At 47.5% G+C, this 18,113-nt stretch overlaps 1 protein-coding gene across 1 annotated transcript in view; it reads left to right on the top strand.

Annotated features, from left to right (window-relative positions):
• The window catches only part of Derl1 (derlin 1), a 28,205-nt gene extending 17,226 nt beyond the window's left edge, over positions 1 to 10,979 (top strand). The window contains exons 3-8 of the mRNA XM_004634438.2: positions 1,250 to 1,314; positions 2,325 to 2,351; positions 2,920 to 3,015; positions 5,151 to 5,203; positions 6,687 to 6,797; positions 9,619 to 10,979. Of these exons, the coding sequence (XP_004634495.1) occupies positions 1,250 to 1,314; positions 2,325 to 2,351; positions 2,920 to 3,015; positions 5,151 to 5,203; positions 6,687 to 6,797; positions 9,619 to 9,757 (491 nt within the window). The 3' untranslated portion in view covers positions 9,758 to 10,979. The remainder of the gene's footprint in view (positions 1 to 1,249; positions 1,315 to 2,324; positions 2,352 to 2,919; positions 3,016 to 5,150; positions 5,204 to 6,686; positions 6,798 to 9,618) is intronic.
• Positions 10,980 to 18,113: the final 7,134 nt, after the last annotated feature.

Consider the following 18,113-nt stretch of genomic DNA (forward strand, 5'->3'; position numbering starts at 1 on the left):
AAAAAGAAAAGAAATCTCAAAGCAAAAACCACATCAAAACACAGATCTCACTAAACCCCAGAAGCTCTGATCCCACCACAGTAACCTTTCAGCCCTAACCACCCTTAATGTGGCTGACGTGTGCATTTCAGTGGTAAGGAGTAAGCAAGCAAGGGTGGTGCAGTGTCTGCCTGGTCCTGAGTTCAATTTCTGGTACCCAAAAAACCTCCCCCCCAACCTACAAAAAGCCAAACAAACCCCAAAGTCCTTCAAATTGAAGACATTATGAATCATCCTCAGAAGATAGATCTACGTTGCTGATGATTCTGGCCATTAATAAAATAGAACCTGTTCCATGGCACAGTGACAGAACCATGAAATAGTAGTCAGACGCCATGTGACTGGCAGCCATGGCCTGTAAGAGGTGGCTGCAGGTTGTGCCTCACCGTGTGGCTGGGGAAGGAGCTGGCAGAGGGTGTCCCCTTCCCTGTTCTGTCTCTTCCTCTTCCTGGAGTGTAAGTACCTGGAAGAGGGCCAGATCTCAGTAGCCGAGCTGGGAGCTGGGTGTGCCTGTGGGCACGGGTGCGTGCGTGCGTGTGGGCCTTGGCGTGTGTGCCTGCTTGCCTCTGACAGTAGTGATAGTGATGAGATGCCCAAGCTGGGCCTGGCGGCACAAGCCTGTGATCCCAGGACTCGGGAGGCTGAAGCAGGAGGACGGCTGTAGGTTGAGGCAAGCCTGGGCTACTGAAGGAGCTCTGGGCCAGCGTGAACTATAGGGGGAGCCCTGTCTCCCCGAGAACTGGGACTATAGACGCCTCGCTGTGCTCCAGCATAGTTATGCTGGAGGCTACATAATGGTATGCACACGTTTCCTTCCTGAGGCGTGTGTGGTCCGGGGTGAGAGGCAGGCATTAGCCAGTTAGTCAGATGTGTGTCTGTCGGGTCTTGACAGACCCACAAGGAAAAGCCAGCAGGCCAGGGGAACTCCGGGGCCCTCACCGTGCGTGGGGTGGGCGCTCGGTAGTTCTGGCATTGAGGCGGTAGTCAGAGTGTAACTAAGAGGCAAGAGCGCATAGGGGAACCTTACTTGGGGGTTTTTGGTTCAGGGCTTTATTGACATGGATTAGGTGTTCGTGAAAATTGACTTTTCTTGAGAGGAGTGATGTACAAAATATTGTTTGATTTTCTGTAAGTTGTTGGAGTTTTTCCTTGTAGACATTACTTTGCTCTGAAATTGTGAACCATGACGTTGGCTTGTTTTTATTTCCAGGAGCTTTCGATGGGAGGCCAGCAGACTATTTATTCATGCTGCTCTTTAACTGGATTTGCATCGTGGTATCCTTCCCTGTTACTTGGGTCAGAAAAGGATCCTTTGTTTTCAGGTTTGAGGAAATGGACAATATTTGTAAAATTCCAAGTTAGTGTTTGCATCTTTGTTTACTATAGTTAATAAGAATAATTAAAGTTCTTAAAAACTAGTAGATCGTCTGGCCATTGAGAATAAATTCTCCTGCCATTGCTTTTGTAGGAGTTTTTCACATTTGGCTGAGTTTTATCACTGTGCCTTCTTGTTCTCAGTTCTCTGTGTTCTCATGGGTGACAGCTTGTTGATTGAAGCACAAAGAGATTCTGTGCTGAGAGACAGCTTTAGAAATCTATGTTTCTTATCAGAAAATTAATTTATGCCAGCATCCGTCTCTGACTTTATTGTTTTCTTTCTTTTGGGGTCCTCAATAGTAATTCATTTCCTCTCTAAAGCACCCAGTACTAAATACAAAGCTTTGGCCAAGCAGTCCCACAGTCCATCTCGCTGCTTTGTGACAGCCGCAGTTGTTAGCACCCTTCCAACACTAGGGCCCTTGCAGATGGTGCTGACAGCGGAAGGGGCTTGGCGGCTCAGTCCCTGGGTAAAGTTGGTGAGTAATCCCAGTGGCTGGTGGACTCAACCTCCACATAAGTTGGCCAGGAGCCAGGAAGTGAAGGACTTTGGATCCCCTTTCCTAGCTTTTGAGGGAGTGGAGAAAGAAGGCCTTGGACTTCAGCAGTGCTGTAGACCGAGTGTGAGCAGATTCACCGAGTGCTTCAGATGTGCAGGCTTCTCCACCCTCTTCCTGCAGGAGAGATGCTAAGACGCAGTGGCAGGCACGGGAAGGAGGACACCCCAAGGCCTGGCGAGTCGTGCCGAGGCCGTCACCTTCTGCATCTCTCCTTGTGGTACAGCCTAATGGAACTGTGATGAGGGTTATCAGAACCTTTGTGCTCTCAGATATTTAAGTAAGCTGAATGGCAGAAAACTGGATGGGTACAGAATACTTTATTATTGATCTTTAACGTCACAAACCAAGATTACGGGCTTGGCAATGGATATGCAGGTAAGTGTCCCTTTAAACTGCTGAATGTATGATTCAGACTTGCTCTTAGTAGCCCTTGATAGAAGTGCGAATTAATTATGTGATGGTTTGGTATTGTGAATTTACGGAATGACATTCTATTTTGGAGATTTTAAGTCGTATGAATTTTTGAAGCTCACATGAGTTATCTAAATCATTGTTTTTCTTGCTCGTTGTTGGTTGTTGTATTATGTTTGAATATGGAGAATAATGAGTGCAGTGTTTTCTAAGTATATGTAGGGATTTTTTTAAAAATTGAGATTATATGGTAAGTAACGCCTACTTTTTGCAAATAACAGCTTGATTTCAATATTTGAGTTCATCTACAATAATTGTGTTGTATTTTATCATAGGACTCTAGCTTTCTTTGTGTAAGTTAAATAATGGGACTAATTTGCAATTCTTGTGAGTTGAATTTCCTTTTACTTTTTGAATATTAACCTAAGAAATTGTTTTTGGAGAGGAGAAATGAAAAGTGTAGTAGATTATGGCAAGCCTTTGTTCACACTACGGTTCCTAGAGCCGTGTTTACATGTCACTTCTTTTGCAGTTGCTGATGATCCCTCTGATCATGTCAGTACTTTATGTCTGGGCGCAGCTGAACAGAGACACGATTGTGTCATTTTGGTTTGGAACACGATTCAAGGTACTTGACCTGAGCTGGAAAAATCCATTGCATAACTCTCGCGTTTGGAGCTATACTTCTTGGCTTGGCCAGGAGAGGGCACTGCAGAGCAGTGTAGTAGGCAGGCCCTCTCCCCTCCTGGATGAACCCAGAGTTCTTTGCTGTTACTTCCCTGGCTCCTCAGGCCTGTCAAGGCTGTGTGTGTGTGTGTGTGTGTGTGTGTGTGTGTTTCCTTTATGTGCTTAACATTTTATCAAGACAGACTTTTTTTTTTTTTGTTTTGGCCTCCAAATACTTCCCTTGGTACCTGATGTCAGTTTGTCATTTATAACTTTCTGGGTCTCTTCCCTGTATAAACCGTACCCATTATGGACTGAACATATACTTTTTTTTTTCCTCCCGTAATCTTACTGAGAAATAACAATGAGACAGTTTCAAATCAAATTGGTAGGACAGTTCCAATAATTAACACATTGCATACTGTCTTCCTAGTGGTTGTTTGTTGTACAAGATGCAGAAATGATATCCTGTTTACAAATACTATTAGAACAAATGCCTCTATTCCTGTAATTAAGAGAATGTAGCTGTACATCTGTCCTAACCACTTTGAATACACAGATACAAAATGATCATTCATCTATATCCCCTTTTTTGTTTAGTTCCATCATTTAAATATTATAAGTGTGTGAACTCAGCAAAATATTCCAAATAAGGACTGAGCGTATACTGAGCATGCAGTCTCTTGTCTGGAGCTAGGCAGACTTGGCTTGGCTTTTGCGGTCCCCTGTGTTCTTTTAGTGTTTAGCTGAGTGCCTAAGTTACCTAGGTGCAGCCCTTTCTTACTAGTTTGTGAAGATCCGTGCAGCTCTCTTGGCCTTTGGTGTCAGGTCTTGAATCAGCTAGGGGCTCACATCACATGTTGGGTTCCATCAGCAGAATTATTCAGGGTATCAATATGTGATCAGTTACCATTCAGGGACACTTTGTTACAGCCCACTGCCTGGCATCTGAGCGTGACTGTCCTGGCCGTGCTGTTAGTAGCACCCTGAGACGCCGGCCTCTGCCGCTTGCTGTCAGCGTGCCTGGCAGGACCTGGGTCACATCTGGGCTGTGGCAACATATTTTGCTTTCCAGTTACAAGTACACAGATAAGTATAGTTCTACATATAAAACTTTTTTTTTTTTGGCGGAACCGGGGATTGAACTCAGACCCTTGTGCTTGCCAGGGACACGCTTATTCTACTGAGTCATTTCCTTGGCCCAATACAAAACTTCATGGGCTGGCCAGTTATCTCAACGGATTAAAGCACCTGCTTAGGTAGACGTAGGGGCTGGGGTTCGATCCCCAGCCTGCCTCGCTGACTCCGCCCCTGGAGAGTGCCGAGACATGGATTGAAATGATTTTTTTTTTTTTTTTCTCCGAATGCCTTCAAGGCATGACTGGCTGTCTTGTGTTGTGGGGATCGAACCACAGCAACCTGAGCCTGACTGCTTTGTTGAAGCAGCCACTTAAAGAACTGAGCTAAGGGCCAGGCCCCCTGGAGACATGGATTGAGACTAGGCGTAGTAGCACGCACCTGTAATCCCAGTGCTTGGGAGGCTGAAAAACAGGAGGATCACTGTGAGTCTGATCTGTGTAGTGAGACCCTGTATTAAATAGATTGAAAAGAAAAGCAGATAACTTTTAAGTATAGAAGTACAGCTGGATTTATATTTTTAAACTGACTTTATTTTTTTAATATTTATTTATTTTTGCTTTTTTGAGGCATGTTCTCGCTGTGCAGTTCAGGGTGGCCTCAAGTTCAGTTGTAGCCCAGGCTGGTCTCAAACTTGCAATGATACTCCTGCCTCAGCCTTTTGAGTGCTGGGATTATAGACATGCACCACCATGCCTGACCTAACTTCGGGTTCTCTTTTTTGTTGTTGTTGTTATGGGGAATCAAACTTGGGACCTTGTGCATACCAGGCAGGTGCTTGTGCCACTGAGCTATGTCCCTGGCCCAGAGTGCTGCTGGATTGATCTGCAAAGTTTGCAGTGACCTCCCGAAGAATTTATATAAAGCCCCTGTCAGTTATATATCCCACGTCAGTCCTCTTGTAGGTAGCTCTGTCGTCTTCAGGTGTAGCTGTTTATGCTTGTGTATATTCTTTCCTAGGCCTGTTACTTACCTTGGGTCATCCTTGGATTCAACTATATCATTGGAGGCTCGTAAGTGATACTAGATTTAATAGAAACTAATCTTTGGAAAACTTCCATTTACCTTTTAATCTTTATGAAAGTTAAAAATCTCAATATTGATATATTAGAACATAATGGCTATGTTTGATATAATTGGTTAAATTGCACAGCTTTAAGTATATTGGACATTGGATGGTTCTAATCTTTTTAGTTTATCAGTAGATACAGTATGTTTCTACACGTTATGCTTTTTTTTTTTTTTTTTTTTGCGGAACCAGGGATTGAACTCAGGCCCTTGCGCTTGCCAGGGAAGCGCTTATTCCACTGAGCCATCTCCCCGGCCCTTTGCGTTATGTTTGAAAGCACATGTTTCTGGATTCACCATCCAGACCAAACAAAGACACGTAACTAGTGTCTGAGTTGAGTCCTATAAGAGCTTTCCTTAAAATTAGTGCTCTTTGTTTTTCTGGTATTTCTAGAATGCTTTAGAGACTGTTCACCATCAATAGAAAAGCAGATTCTTCATGGAAAGTAGTTTTGTAAGTGGTTTGAGGGTGTGGATGTTTGGCCAACCCGTACATTCCTAGTTTGTTGATCAGTAATTAGAACTGAGGCTTAGAGGGAAAGTAACAGCCAGGCACACCTGTAATCCCATCAGGCTCACAGGCTGAGGCAGGGATTATAAGTTTAAGATGAAAAAATGGGCTGCAGCTATTCTAAGATTGCTATTTTTTTTAAATATGAAGCATTTTCAAGCATTTAATGATTTTAATACTGCGAGTTCTTCGTACAGCTGACACCGCTGCCTTGTGTGGCCCCAGCCTCTGTGTTCCGAGAGGAGCGGGTGAACTGAGCGCGCAGGCTCGCGGGCCATAGCACTTTGCGGTGTGCTCCTGCAGCCTTCCCAGCCACAAGGCAGAGTTTGGAAGTCGCTGCCTTGATCTGTCCCTGACAGGAATGGTGTTGGAGGCCCAGAGGAGAGTGAGAGTAGATCCATAAAATGCTGAGGGGACCTCTCTGTCAGCCAGGGGGAACCCGAGCTTTGAAAGTTGAAGGTCAGCTTTCCCAACACTCTAGGACACAGATGGGACAGGGCATGCAGTGCTCCAAGGGTGGGGGATAGGCGTTGTACTGTCCTTGTCCTCTCAGTAGCCTGCTCGCCTGTGCTTCACGCAATAACACTCATGGTTGAGTGCGCTTGGGGGTCTGCTTTGGAGTTCCCTCACTCCTGAGGAAGGGAGTAACGGAAACAGTGTCTTGAGGTGGGCTAAGCTTGAAAGAGATGTCAGAGGGGCTGCTGGATGCAGGAGCCATGGCCCGTGTTGTTTCCATAGTCACTTTCCTCTCCTTCAGGTGTGTTTGTCACTGTGACATTAGAAAGGGCCTACTCTAGCGCTGTTGCAGACCCCAGGGGCTTAGGGGCTCAGCGGAGACCTCATCCCCATGCTGTTAGCTGAAACTGAGGGCATCTCTCATTATTGTTTGAATGTCTTTAATTTGGTTCTCTTTACAGGGTTATCAATGAGTTGATTGGAAATCTTGTTGGACATCTTTATTTCTTCCTAATGTTCAGATACCCAATGGACTTGGGAGGAAGAAATTTTCTAACTACACCTCAGTTTTTGTAAGTGTTTTCCCTCCTACTGAATAGGCTCCCTGGCGTCTGTGCTCTCAGGTTTCTTAGTAGGCTCATGATCGGGGGTCTGAGTCATCTCCCATCCTGTGGAGAAACTGAGCCAATGAATGACTTGCCGGGTCATGGCTACAGGAAGTCTGAGGCGGAAGCCAGCGCCTCTGCATGCGTTGCCCGTCAGCTAGGGGCCGCTGCTGACCAGGCTCAGCTCAGGCAGCACAGCCAGCAGACGTGCTCTGTATTGCACCAGGGCAGGGATGGGAAGTGGGGACTCGGAGCCGGCAGAGCCCTGGGATGCCAGGGTCACTTAGCGTCAGTTTCGCTCAAGGTTTCTGTTGAGGAAGGTACGGTTGATATTTTAGGATTGAAATTTTGTAGGCCTACCTCCCAGCCCTACCAGCAGTTACCTAAAGCCTGCAGGTATCAGTTTGCAGTCTGGGAGCAGGTGAGGGTGAGGGCAGATCAGCGTGGCACGGAATGGCTGGGAGCTGACACCCTGAGGTGGGGATGGGGTTGATGAGCTGAGGCGAGATGCGGACACACTTGTGCGCGGGAGAAGCAGGCCGCTCGCTCTGTCAGTGAAGCAAAAGGCTGTGGGAGAAGGGACCAGCTAAATCGCCATCTGGGTGTCACAGCCTGTGGGACAATCACGCCTAATCGCGTGTCAGGGACATGCAGTAATGGTTTGCATTTAAAAGCTTAAAAAACCACCAACAAAACCCCCTTTCATGTCTTGCTCATTTTAGTGTTCTGTGCTTCTGTCCTCATCCAAGGGGTCCGTGTAGGCAGCGAGCTCGAGTCTGCTCCTCCCGCCTCCCCACACGTTAGAGGAGTGCTTGTGGAAGGCTTTTTATTGTGGGCCACAGTAACAGAAGAGCAGAGCAGTGCTGTGATGTGGGTGTGTTTTTTAAAATGTAAGAGAATAACAAGAACTAGTTTCTCTTCTGAGCGTTGGGTTGCCTTCAGGCTGAAAACACAAATGACCAATCTGCTTTTTTCATTTATCAAAGGACATAATAACAGCAGGTTTGAATTTCTCATCTAGGTTTATCAAGTAGGATGGCAGATGCATTGGTTAAAAAAAGTGTGTGCTTTGGGGGGCGGCCAACAGTTATTTTACTTTAAATGGCCTCACTCTGACTTAACGGCTTGTGGTTACTTCTTAATTGTGAGCAACCCAGTGCACAGGGTTCTCCAGGCAGAGTCGGCAGCATGCGGCAGCGTGCGAGGCTGCCCTCACTGGGGCTTTCTCTGTTGGTAGAAGCCCTTCTGTTAAGTTTTGCATAAAGATCAAAATGTAGCTCCTTGCAGAAGCAGTAACTGCTTCAAAATTACCATAAATTTTTGTTGATTATGTATAATTGGGTATCTTTTTATACTAATTACTTGCATTTAATTTCACTATTTGCTTAAGCAAAGAAGATGGCTTCCATATTGTCTTAGTGTAAGCAGCAGGGCAAGACAGCCCTGGTTCTGCCTTGTAAGTGCTCTCTTCCGTTACGTACATTGGAGGAGTGTTACTGTACCAGATGTAGCTGTTAGGAGCCCAGTGCTTGGAATGCACTTTGGTTTAATGATAAAGCTATATTTGCTCAAGGGTAAGAGTTGAGTCCTGAACTCCTAAGATGATTAGAATTGTGTATGCCATTTAGAAGTGCATCCTCTCCTGTGTACAGTTAATCTGTACAGGAGTAGCCACTGCCTTTCTGGGAAGGAATGCAGTGGGCTCAAGGATGATGAGGACTCCGACCCCTGACTGTGGTCTGGTCCTAGCAGGAGGCGTGCCTTGCAGAAGGCAGCGGTCCGTGCAGCTGCCCGGGCCATTGTCTTAGCTCTCTTGAAGAGCAGCACTCAGTCTTGCCCAGTATTCATTTATAAAACAAGGGTGATCCTCCCGTAATGCCCATCGCCAGGGTTTGTTGTAAAGTTGGATGAATTGGTGAATTTGCAGCCATGGAATAAGTACATACTGTGGCCCATATGTTATGTCAACATGTGGTCACATAGGAGCTGTTCCGAATGGGAAGTCACCTGCCATGGCTTTCCAGTGCTGCGCGGGGCTTAGCTAGGGGCACCCATTGACATTAGGATCTAATAAGCGGACTAGATTTAAACACATTCTTGCTTTCCTAGGCAAGGACTGGGAATAGTGAGAACTGCCACGGGAAGCACGGACTGGTTTGATTTTTCTTAGCTTACCGTAACTCCTGTTGTGGTAACTGGTATACGAGAAATCGTCAGACCTTTTTGGACCTCTGCTTTCCCGCCAGCTAGGAGCTGTGAGGGAAGAAGTCAGAGGCAGGTTATGAGTGGACTCTAAAAACATACCCAGACCCACAAGACAGAAAGCGGCCTTGCACAGTCTCCCGTGGTGGGTGCAGCTGAGTGTCGTGGAAGTGCTGTGCATGGATCAACATGCAGCCTGTGCATTTGGCCTTTGGAAGCAAGTTTAGGTTGTAGTTTTGATCCATATTTAGATATACCAAGATGCACTCAGTCATTCTTTCTGGTTGTTGGGCTTGTGGGTGTAATCTTGTTAATACTGTTTTGCATGAATTAACTTTTATAATCAGTGTATTATAGTGTGAATTTAACTGAAAGCTGGATAAAGTTAAACATGAAAAGCAAGTGCCATCTGTGGTCAGGCGTTGAGCTAAAGTGCTAAAAAACAGTTAAATGAGACATTGTCCTTGGCCCTTCTTCAGTGTGACAGATGTCATGGGAACACCCAGGAGAGGGAGCTGTGCCGAATGCTAGGTCCTGTGGCAGTGACTGTGCTCTTTCCTTTGCCTTTGTTTCCCCTCTGCTTCAGGTACCGCTGGCTGCCCAGTCGGAGAGGAGGGGTGTCGGGCTTTGGTGTGCCCCCCGCTAGCATGAGACGAGCTGCCGACCAGAATGGCGGAGGTGGAAGGCACAACTGGGGCCAGGGCTTCCGACTTGGAGACCAGTGACCGAGCTGCCGCTGGCCTGCCACCAGCTGCCCACGCAGCACCTCTTCTCCCAGGGCTGGGTGTGCTTCACAGCTGAGTCCTAGCTAATGCTGTTGGACCTGACCTGCACCGAATGTAGTCTTTCAGTATGAGACAAAGATTTTTAAATCTTGAAGGAAAATACAGGTGTTCCTCAAGTTTCATGATTCTCATTGAAGTCCTTACTGCTATGAAGAACAAATATCAACAGCGCAAATTTCCAAACTGACTCTATTTTGGTGTTTTCACTTTACCCTTTCCATCTGAAAAATGGGTGTTAGAGGTCCTGGTCTGCTGGCACTGAGCTGGGTCTGGGTTGGGCTACAGACCCTGTCCAAAGGATTCTCCTCTCTCTCTTGCACACATACCTCCTTCCTTCTTTTCCCGGCTCCCAAAGTTGCAACTGGAGGGGTTGCTCACAAAATGGCTCTGCCTTTTGACAAACTTTTATTTATTGACTCTGCCGAGGCTTGGTCACAAAGAACTTGTTCACAGGTGTTTTCCCCCTTCAGTGGCAGAACTGTAATAGGGGAGAAGACTGAGCAGTGGATGAAGAGCTTTCTCAGCTTTCAGGATTGCGTCGACCCGACAGCAGTTACAACCATGTGTCACCTCTTCAGATACTTTTGTAAAAAGGCATCGAGTCACAGAGGGGCCAGATTGGTATTAATGAGATTTGATGATTGTTGCTAGGCGGGTCTTTTCCCAAGGAGTGAGAGGGCCGGAGTGGTGTTGCTTCTGCCACAGGGCACAGGTTTCGTGACTGAGCTTCCTGTGTGGGGCATACTGGTGGCGAGCGTGGAGTACTTGAGTTGTGTTTAGAGCTCCAGATCCCGTCGGCCGCAGAGAGCTGATCCTGGGAGAGGCTCCTGGACCTGGGTTCTGGTTGATCTCAGTCTGTATATGCGCAGCGTAGGGGAGGGGAGAACCTCAGACCTTGTTGAAGTTGTCAGTTTTCTCTTGCCTCTGCCTGTTTTGGTCAGGTGTTGCAGGTAATTGTGAGGAAAGTGCAGCTCTCCTGTAGGTTAATCACTTTTTAAAGCTAATAGAAGCACATATGAGTGAATCACACATAGTTTTGGATTGTTAGGGCTTTAGAATCATTTGTGTTTGGAAGTTTTTATGATTTTGAGTCTTGGATGTCCTTGCGTTGTGCATCAGACCAGCTTGACTACCCACACAGGGGCTTCCCCATCAGAGTTTGGCTCATCACCAAATCAAGTTTTTCTGAAGGCTCCAGACATGATGTTTTTGTTCAGAGAGCAGACTTCTGGCAGCAGCGGGGAGTGGCTGCCACACCGAGTCCGCTCACGTGGCTCGAGCGTTTGGATCATTTCTGTTCAGGAAACATGCCCTACCCGTGGCACTGCTCCTTCCCCCACTCTTACTAAGCTGTGATGTGTCTTACGCTAGGAAGTGGGAGTTGGAAGGGAGCTACTCATTTTAAATAAATTTGGGTGTACCTCTCCATGTTGAATGTACGTGGTAAGGTCACGCTTGGGGAGTCTCGGCCTAGACTGGCCATAGTGAACTCACTTGTGACGGTGTTGGAGCAGCTATTCCTGTGGCTTAGGTTGCGCAAGTACTCACTGCCCAGGAGGGGAACCTGGATGATTCAATGGCAAGTGAGCTAGAGGCTCGCGGCCCTCTCACAGCCTGCCTGAGCATGGTAGTATTTTCTAAAGCTCTACAGGTATGTATTTAGAATTCTTTAGTAAAATGTTCATTAAAGTCTTTTAAACAGGAAGTGGATTATTTATTGATCTTGTCTGAATTGCCTGTGTTTCTGGGAACATCTTAACCAAAACAAGTTATATTTGAGTCTTGACTTGGTAAGGCAAGATATAACAGTGGCTTCTCTTTATTACTGAAAAACAAATCCGTATTTTGTATGGACAGTGTCCGCTTTTGTAACTAATCTTTTTTTTATTGGTAAACATTGTAAATTAAAGTGTCCAACTTGAAAGTTGTCTGTGTTACACTTCCGTCTCCTAGACATTGTATGGCTTAACTGGTTGATCTCTGACAAGCATATGGTGGCACCCATGTTTTTGTTGCTTCAGGGACATGGCAGACCCTTTTACACTTGACGTTGTTCATGTATTGGAGAATCTGGGTTCTTAGCCAGATCCGTGGGTTTTCATCCTAATGAAGCAGAATGCTCCTGACTCCAGGATTAGGAGGACTACTGATTGTGGCATACTTTATGGCATCACGAGCGCTGGCCCTGGGATCTGAGCCTAGAACTGTAAAATTAATTTAATCTTTCCATGTAAGGCCCACAGAGACTGCAAAGCAGCTGGTCTGGCATTCCCAAGCCTTTTTTTTTGTCTTAAGGGTAAGCATCTGAGTTGGAGGAATTGTGGTAACGCTTGTCCTAGGATTTGTGACATGATTATCTCATTACAGGGTGGCAAGCAGCAGGCCTGTGCATCCCTCTTCCGATCCTGGAGCAATAGGCAAGATTGCTTGGGAGGAGAGCATATTGCTAACAAAATGGTTGGTCAGCTGCCTTTCATTTGCCTTTGAGACAGGCTCACTAAGTAGTCCAGGCTGGCCTTGAACTCAAAGTCCTCCTGTCTCGGCCTCCTCAGGGTGCAGGATTAAAGATATGTGCCTTTGTCCCTGGCTCTAAGCTACCTTTACTTTAAAAAAAATTTTTTTTGCGGTATTGGGGATTGAACTCAGGACCTTGCACTTGCCAGGCAAGTGCTTATTCTACTGAGCCATCTCCCCAGCCCACTAAGCTACCTTTAGAATCTGGTCTGCAAGTAGCCGATGTTGCAGTTACCTGCATCATCAGTGCCAGCTTTGTCTGAGGTCCCTTTTAGACTCTCAGTAGTAACTGAATACTTGGAATAACAGAGCTTGGCCATTGGGGAGATTACTCTTGTCTTCCTGTATCATCCCCAGTGGGGTGGGTTGAGTGGATTGCAGTTCTGCGCATGCTTTCCTGGGTGGCTGTGGCCTTGGGCTGGGCTTTTCTGTGTGTGGCTTAGGCCTGGGGGTTCTGCACAAGCTCACCTTCCCTCCCGTCCATTCCCAGCTCACATTCATGTACAGTAGTGCCCAGGACCCAGGAACGTCCCATGTGAGTCATGCGGAGTTCTCGTCTGTGCTTTCCCGATCTAGTTACATGTGGGAATGACATGAGGCTTTAAAGAAATGAAAATATCTTGGTCATTCTCATTCTACCAGTTTTCAAAGTTCTTGGTTTTGTTATGTTCCACTGGATTTATGAACTAATGCTTAAATTAACTTGTGAAATAGGTGTTATTTCCCATATTTCAGGTAAGGAAATTTAAGGCCAGTAGGGTTAGTCACTTGGTTAAGATCAAGCAGCTGGAAAAGTGCCAGCTCTGGCTTACCGACCTTGTGCTGCTCCTGAGTGGAGGAAGCCAAAGCGGAGGCCGGGAGGACTGGGCCTGCCTTCAGGGTGTGCTCTCTGCCGAGGTAGATGGGTCGCCTCTCATGGGTACACACAGAGCTGTAGGATGAGCCGAGTTAGGCTATCGCCTGACGCTGCCACGGAAGAGGTAAGTTTAGTGCTTGTCTTGGACAGAGCAGCTTGGTTTTGGCGATGAGTGATTCCACACGGAGATGGGGGAGCCCCTTCACTCTATCTAGCTAGAGGAAGTAGCAAGAAGACCGAGGGCCAGCAATTTTGGGAATAGAGATTAGTGCGACTAGATGCCCAGAGTACAGCCAGGAAGTGGCAGGGACGGGCTGGAGAGGTAGACTGGGGTCTGATCCCGACAGACCTTTTGGGCCCAAGTTGTGCTCAGTCTGTGCAGAAGGGAGCTGCTGCAGAGCAGCTGGCTGCAGCATTGGACACTGGGGGCTGTGGTGGAGGCCCAGCATAGTGAGGGCGGGGCGCTTGAAGGGGATTCAGTGAACCCCGGGCTCGGGGCACTGTCCCACCAGAAATGGGCCAGGTAAGTGCCGCTGATGAGTGCTGCCGCTGCAGCAGCCTGCAGATAAGCTGGCGCTGGGCCTGCCCCGAAGACCTCGCCATTCTTGAGAAGTGTATTTCTGGGGAAAAGTACATGAGCCCCAACACCAACTGCTAAGGGAAACTTTTAGAACATAACTTCCTGTGATGGGGACAGCTCTGTAGAAGGCCCCAGTGATGGAGAAAGAGGTTTCTTGATTCTGTACCATCCCTCGGGGCCAGCCTAGGCTTTCATCGAGAGCTTGATCCAGGCCGGTGGATGGCATGGATGTATCTTCCCCACACCCCACCCGCGCACGTGTGTGACATGCTGGTATCTGAGTCTGCTTTGTGGTGCTCGTGGGTCACTTGCTCGTCGCCTGCCATGGTCTTCACAACAGGACAGGTGCTCTGCCTTCACGGTGCAGTCCCAGGAATAGCACCTGCCTCATACAGGAGCTTTTTTTTTTTCAATACTGAGCTGAAATTCAGGTTGGGTAATGGGTCTGAATTTGGATTGCTTGGAGGGCTAATGGCCTAACCTCCCAGGAACACTGAAGGATTTATTGTTCACAAACCCTGAAGTTAAGATGTTGAGAGTTGCACAGATATTGGGAGGAATGAACTTAGAACACCTCAGAAAGGAAGCACAGCAGTCTATTTGTAGTGTGTGATCTGCCGCTACTGAGTGGGAGTATGTGCGGTGGCTGGGGCAGAGACTTGGTACAGACTGAAGGCAGGCGGAAATACTTGGGCAGATTAATTGAAGGTTGAGCTTTAGTTTTCTGTCTCCTGAGGCATTCCCTTGTGTCCTGTACAAATTTATGTGTATTTAGAAACAGGACCCCTTTGCTATATTATCAGGCACGGAGACCCTTGGAGAAAGCTGAAGACACAGGATTGCTTAGGAAGTGCTTGCTGAACTCATGTGGCCACCTGGATTATTTACTCTCCAGATAAATGTGTCCGCCTCTCTTCTGTCAGGGCGTTGACCCTTTCCTGAGGACTCGCACTGACACAGTGAGCTTTCTGAAGAGCAGTTGCTGGTAGCTTAAGGGAACCTTTGCACTTGAGTTCCAGCTACCTGATACGGAAGTAGTAGGATACATCTGTCCTCCCAGCCAGGCCCTCCTCACCTCTACCAGAGATCGTGGAGAACTAGAGAGGAGGGATTGGGGCTTTTTATCATCACACACATTGACTAAGGGTGTTTACTGGACAGATTAGGAATAGATCATTAATTCCACGCATCAGCTGAGAAACCTTGAGGAGCCAGGGATCCAGGGAGGAGGCATTGGTCTCATCCACATCTCTGGCTGGGCTAACTTAGCTCGGCCTTTGATTCTGGTCTTGTATCTCTTTAGATTCCGCTCTTGAGTGTCTTTGACCCAGGTTGGACCGTGTGCTTTCTTGTGAGTGGAATTGAGGGGAAAACATTTGACTGGCAGTCCCATTACGACTACCCACGATGGGGGAGATGTCATTTTCCAAAACAAATCGAAGTGGACTTGCTGGGAGCAACTGGTGGCCTGGAGCATGTATGTGTGCTGCGGAAGTGAGCAAGGCCCAGCGCGTGTAAACCACATGTTTGGCCTCCTGAGAGGAGCCTCTGGCTTGGCTTTATCCCATCCCTGGAACAAGATAGTTTTCCCCAATCCCTTCCTGCTGCCTCATCTACTGAGCATTAGTGACCAGGACACATTCGCTAAGGATGTTGGTGGAGAGGGTTGGCATTGGATGTCCCAGGGTAGGTGGCTGCCTGCCTGGAGGGCAGCTCCTGTGTCTTCCTGGTTTGTGGTCATGTCTTCAGGACCTAGTACGCAGCTTGGCACGTGTGGGCTTTCTGAGATAAGTGTCTGTTGAAGGAATGAAGGCATTTCACACCCTGAATTCTCTCTAGCTCTCAACTGGTTCCCTCCCTTTCTCCATCCTTGCTCCGTGTGTCCTTTCCAGTCCTCTGATGTCTCCATCGATTAGCTCTTCCGTGAACCTCTATACTCAGCAGAGCCGTTCGTCTCAGACAGGCTGATCAGCTTTTCACTAGATACATAGCAAGACCTGGCCCCAGAAAAAGTGACTTTTGCTAAAAAATAGTATTTCCTAGTACATCTTCCCGAACATCCTGCCTTAGCCATTGTAGTTGGCTGAGTGGAGGCACCACATGTGAACTTATTTGGGAACACAGACCAAACAAAGGATCTTGGGATGAAGTGGTCATCCTGAATTATCTGCTGTCAGGTGTTCTAAGGCAGATGCGGGAGATGTGACGGATGCAGGCGGAGAAGACAGGATGTGAAGGTAGAGGTGGAGACAGGAGTGAGGCAGTTGTAAGCCAGCAAGCCAGAGAATGGCTTCTGAAGTGGAAGCGGCAAAGAACAAGCTTTTGGGGGCTGATGGGATAGCTCAGTGGACTAAAGTTCCTGCTGAGGCAAGCTTAGGCAAGCGCAGGGACCACAGTTTGATCCTTGGCACCACATGCTGTGACAGCCCCGGCTCTGGGGCCAGCTGAGCCAGCCAGAGTCTGGCCTCATGGTGCACACCTGTAATCCAAGCGTTGGGGAGGCTGAAAGCAGGAGGATCACCAGAATCCAAGCTGTGTAGTGAGACTCTGCAACAACCAAATACATTAAAAAAAAAAAAAAAACCCAAAAAAAACAGCTGGAGGAAGACTTCTAGCCTCTAGAACCAGGAGAGCCAGCATCTGTTTTGTGCCATCAGATTTGCGGTCATTTGTTAGAGCAGCTCTGGAAAACTAATGCACCCCCTAGAATTCTGCAGTCAGTGCCCAGCTATCCCCTCTAAGCATAGGCGCAGTGGGCCCCTTTCTGCTTCTCACCCTGGAACCCTTGCAACTCTGTCTCTGGCCAGCAGGGAGGGGGTTGTCATATTCCACTGCTTCAGCCGAGTCAGTTAAGCTATTCCCACCATGATGGGACAGGCTGGCCGCTTGCTTGCTCACAAGCTCGCGCTCTCTTGCTCTCTTTTTGTATTTGGTACAGGGTCTCTCTACGCAGCTTGGACTTGCAGTGATCCTCCTGTTTTCAGCCTCCCCGGTGCTGGGGTTACAGGCGTGTGCCACTGTGCCCAGACTTGGTGGCTGGCTCAGCATGTTCAGGGGAGGGGCCGGCACAGCATGTGATGCCGGGGATGGAACCCCGGTCCCTGCGCTTGCCTAAATAGGCACTTAGTCCCCGGAGCTGTCTCCCCAGCTCTAGGCTGACCACTCTTGTTCAGACTCTGCATGGAACTTTTTGCTCCATGGAAAAGCTTTCACTGTGACAGAAGCTGCCCGCCAGACTTCCGCGTACAGTGCAGTACTGGTCTACTTTGTTACAGACCGTGGTCACTTGGCAACACATAATAGACGTGGAATCTGGGGTTTCTTGCACAAGCACAAAGGTCTCTTAGGACAGAGTGTACATAAAAGATGGTCTAAATCAGAGATTTTCAAACTACTTTTTAGACATAGAACTCTTGGCTCGAATGAAATCTCAAATCTTACTGTGTAAAACACAAATGGAGCTGATCTGAATTGGGAAGAAGAGAGAGGTCTGAGCTCGTGTATCTTACCTCTCTCCCCACTCCTGTTTCAGTCCCTTTTGCCTCTGTTCTCCAATTTTCCTGACTTCTATTGTTACAAAGTTTTCTTTTTCCAGTTTGGCCGTGTTTCTGGGCTGTTGCTGCAGCGTATCTCTTTTCCAGTCTTTGTTCATTTTTTAGGGCCCAGCAAGTAACTCTCTTCTTTTTCTCCTCTGTTTGGACCCAACTGAGAGATAAACACAGCTGTTGGATGGAGAACAGAAATGTTAGTTTCATTACCAAGGATGGCTGGATGGGAAGACATGACTTAGGGGTGTGGCCTTGTGGTCAGCTTGAAACTGAACCCAGACTTTGAAAGACTCCCCTGGGCACTCATGCAGCTGGGCAGGGATGGGCTACTGCGGCCAACTCTCCAGGGGAGATGAGAGAGGGTAGCTTCTCAAGGCCAAGTTGCTTCTCGGGCTGAGCTCAGTTCCTTCATCTACTCACCCACCAAGTAAGAGTTCTTGGGAGAAAACTTTAGTTCTTAAAATTTTTCATTTTGAGAAATGGCTCCTCCTTGCTGGAAATGCAAGGAGTGATAAATGACTATTTCGCAGTAAGGATGTCCCCTTCCATTCCCATTTACAGAGCAGAGAAATTTCCATTTGGAGACCCAGGACCCAAATAAGGTGCATTGTGTACTGGTCAGCTAGTCAAGGTGGACTAACAGCAGTGAGAGTCTCCAAATCTTCATTGCATAGCACAACTGAAAATATGGTTCTTGTTCAGATCATAGCCCAGTGTGGACAGGTGAGTGGGGTGGTAGGAATGGTGGGGGCAAGAATGAGGAGGGGGCTCTGCTCCCACATGTATTAGGGACTCAGG

The sequence above is a fragment of the Octodon degus genome, unplaced genomic scaffold (genome assembly GCF_000260255.1).
Source record: "Octodon degus isolate 3935 unplaced genomic scaffold, OctDeg1.0 scaffold00062, whole genome shotgun sequence".
Classification (NCBI taxonomy): domain Eukaryota; kingdom Metazoa; phylum Chordata; class Mammalia; order Rodentia; family Octodontidae; genus Octodon; species Octodon degus.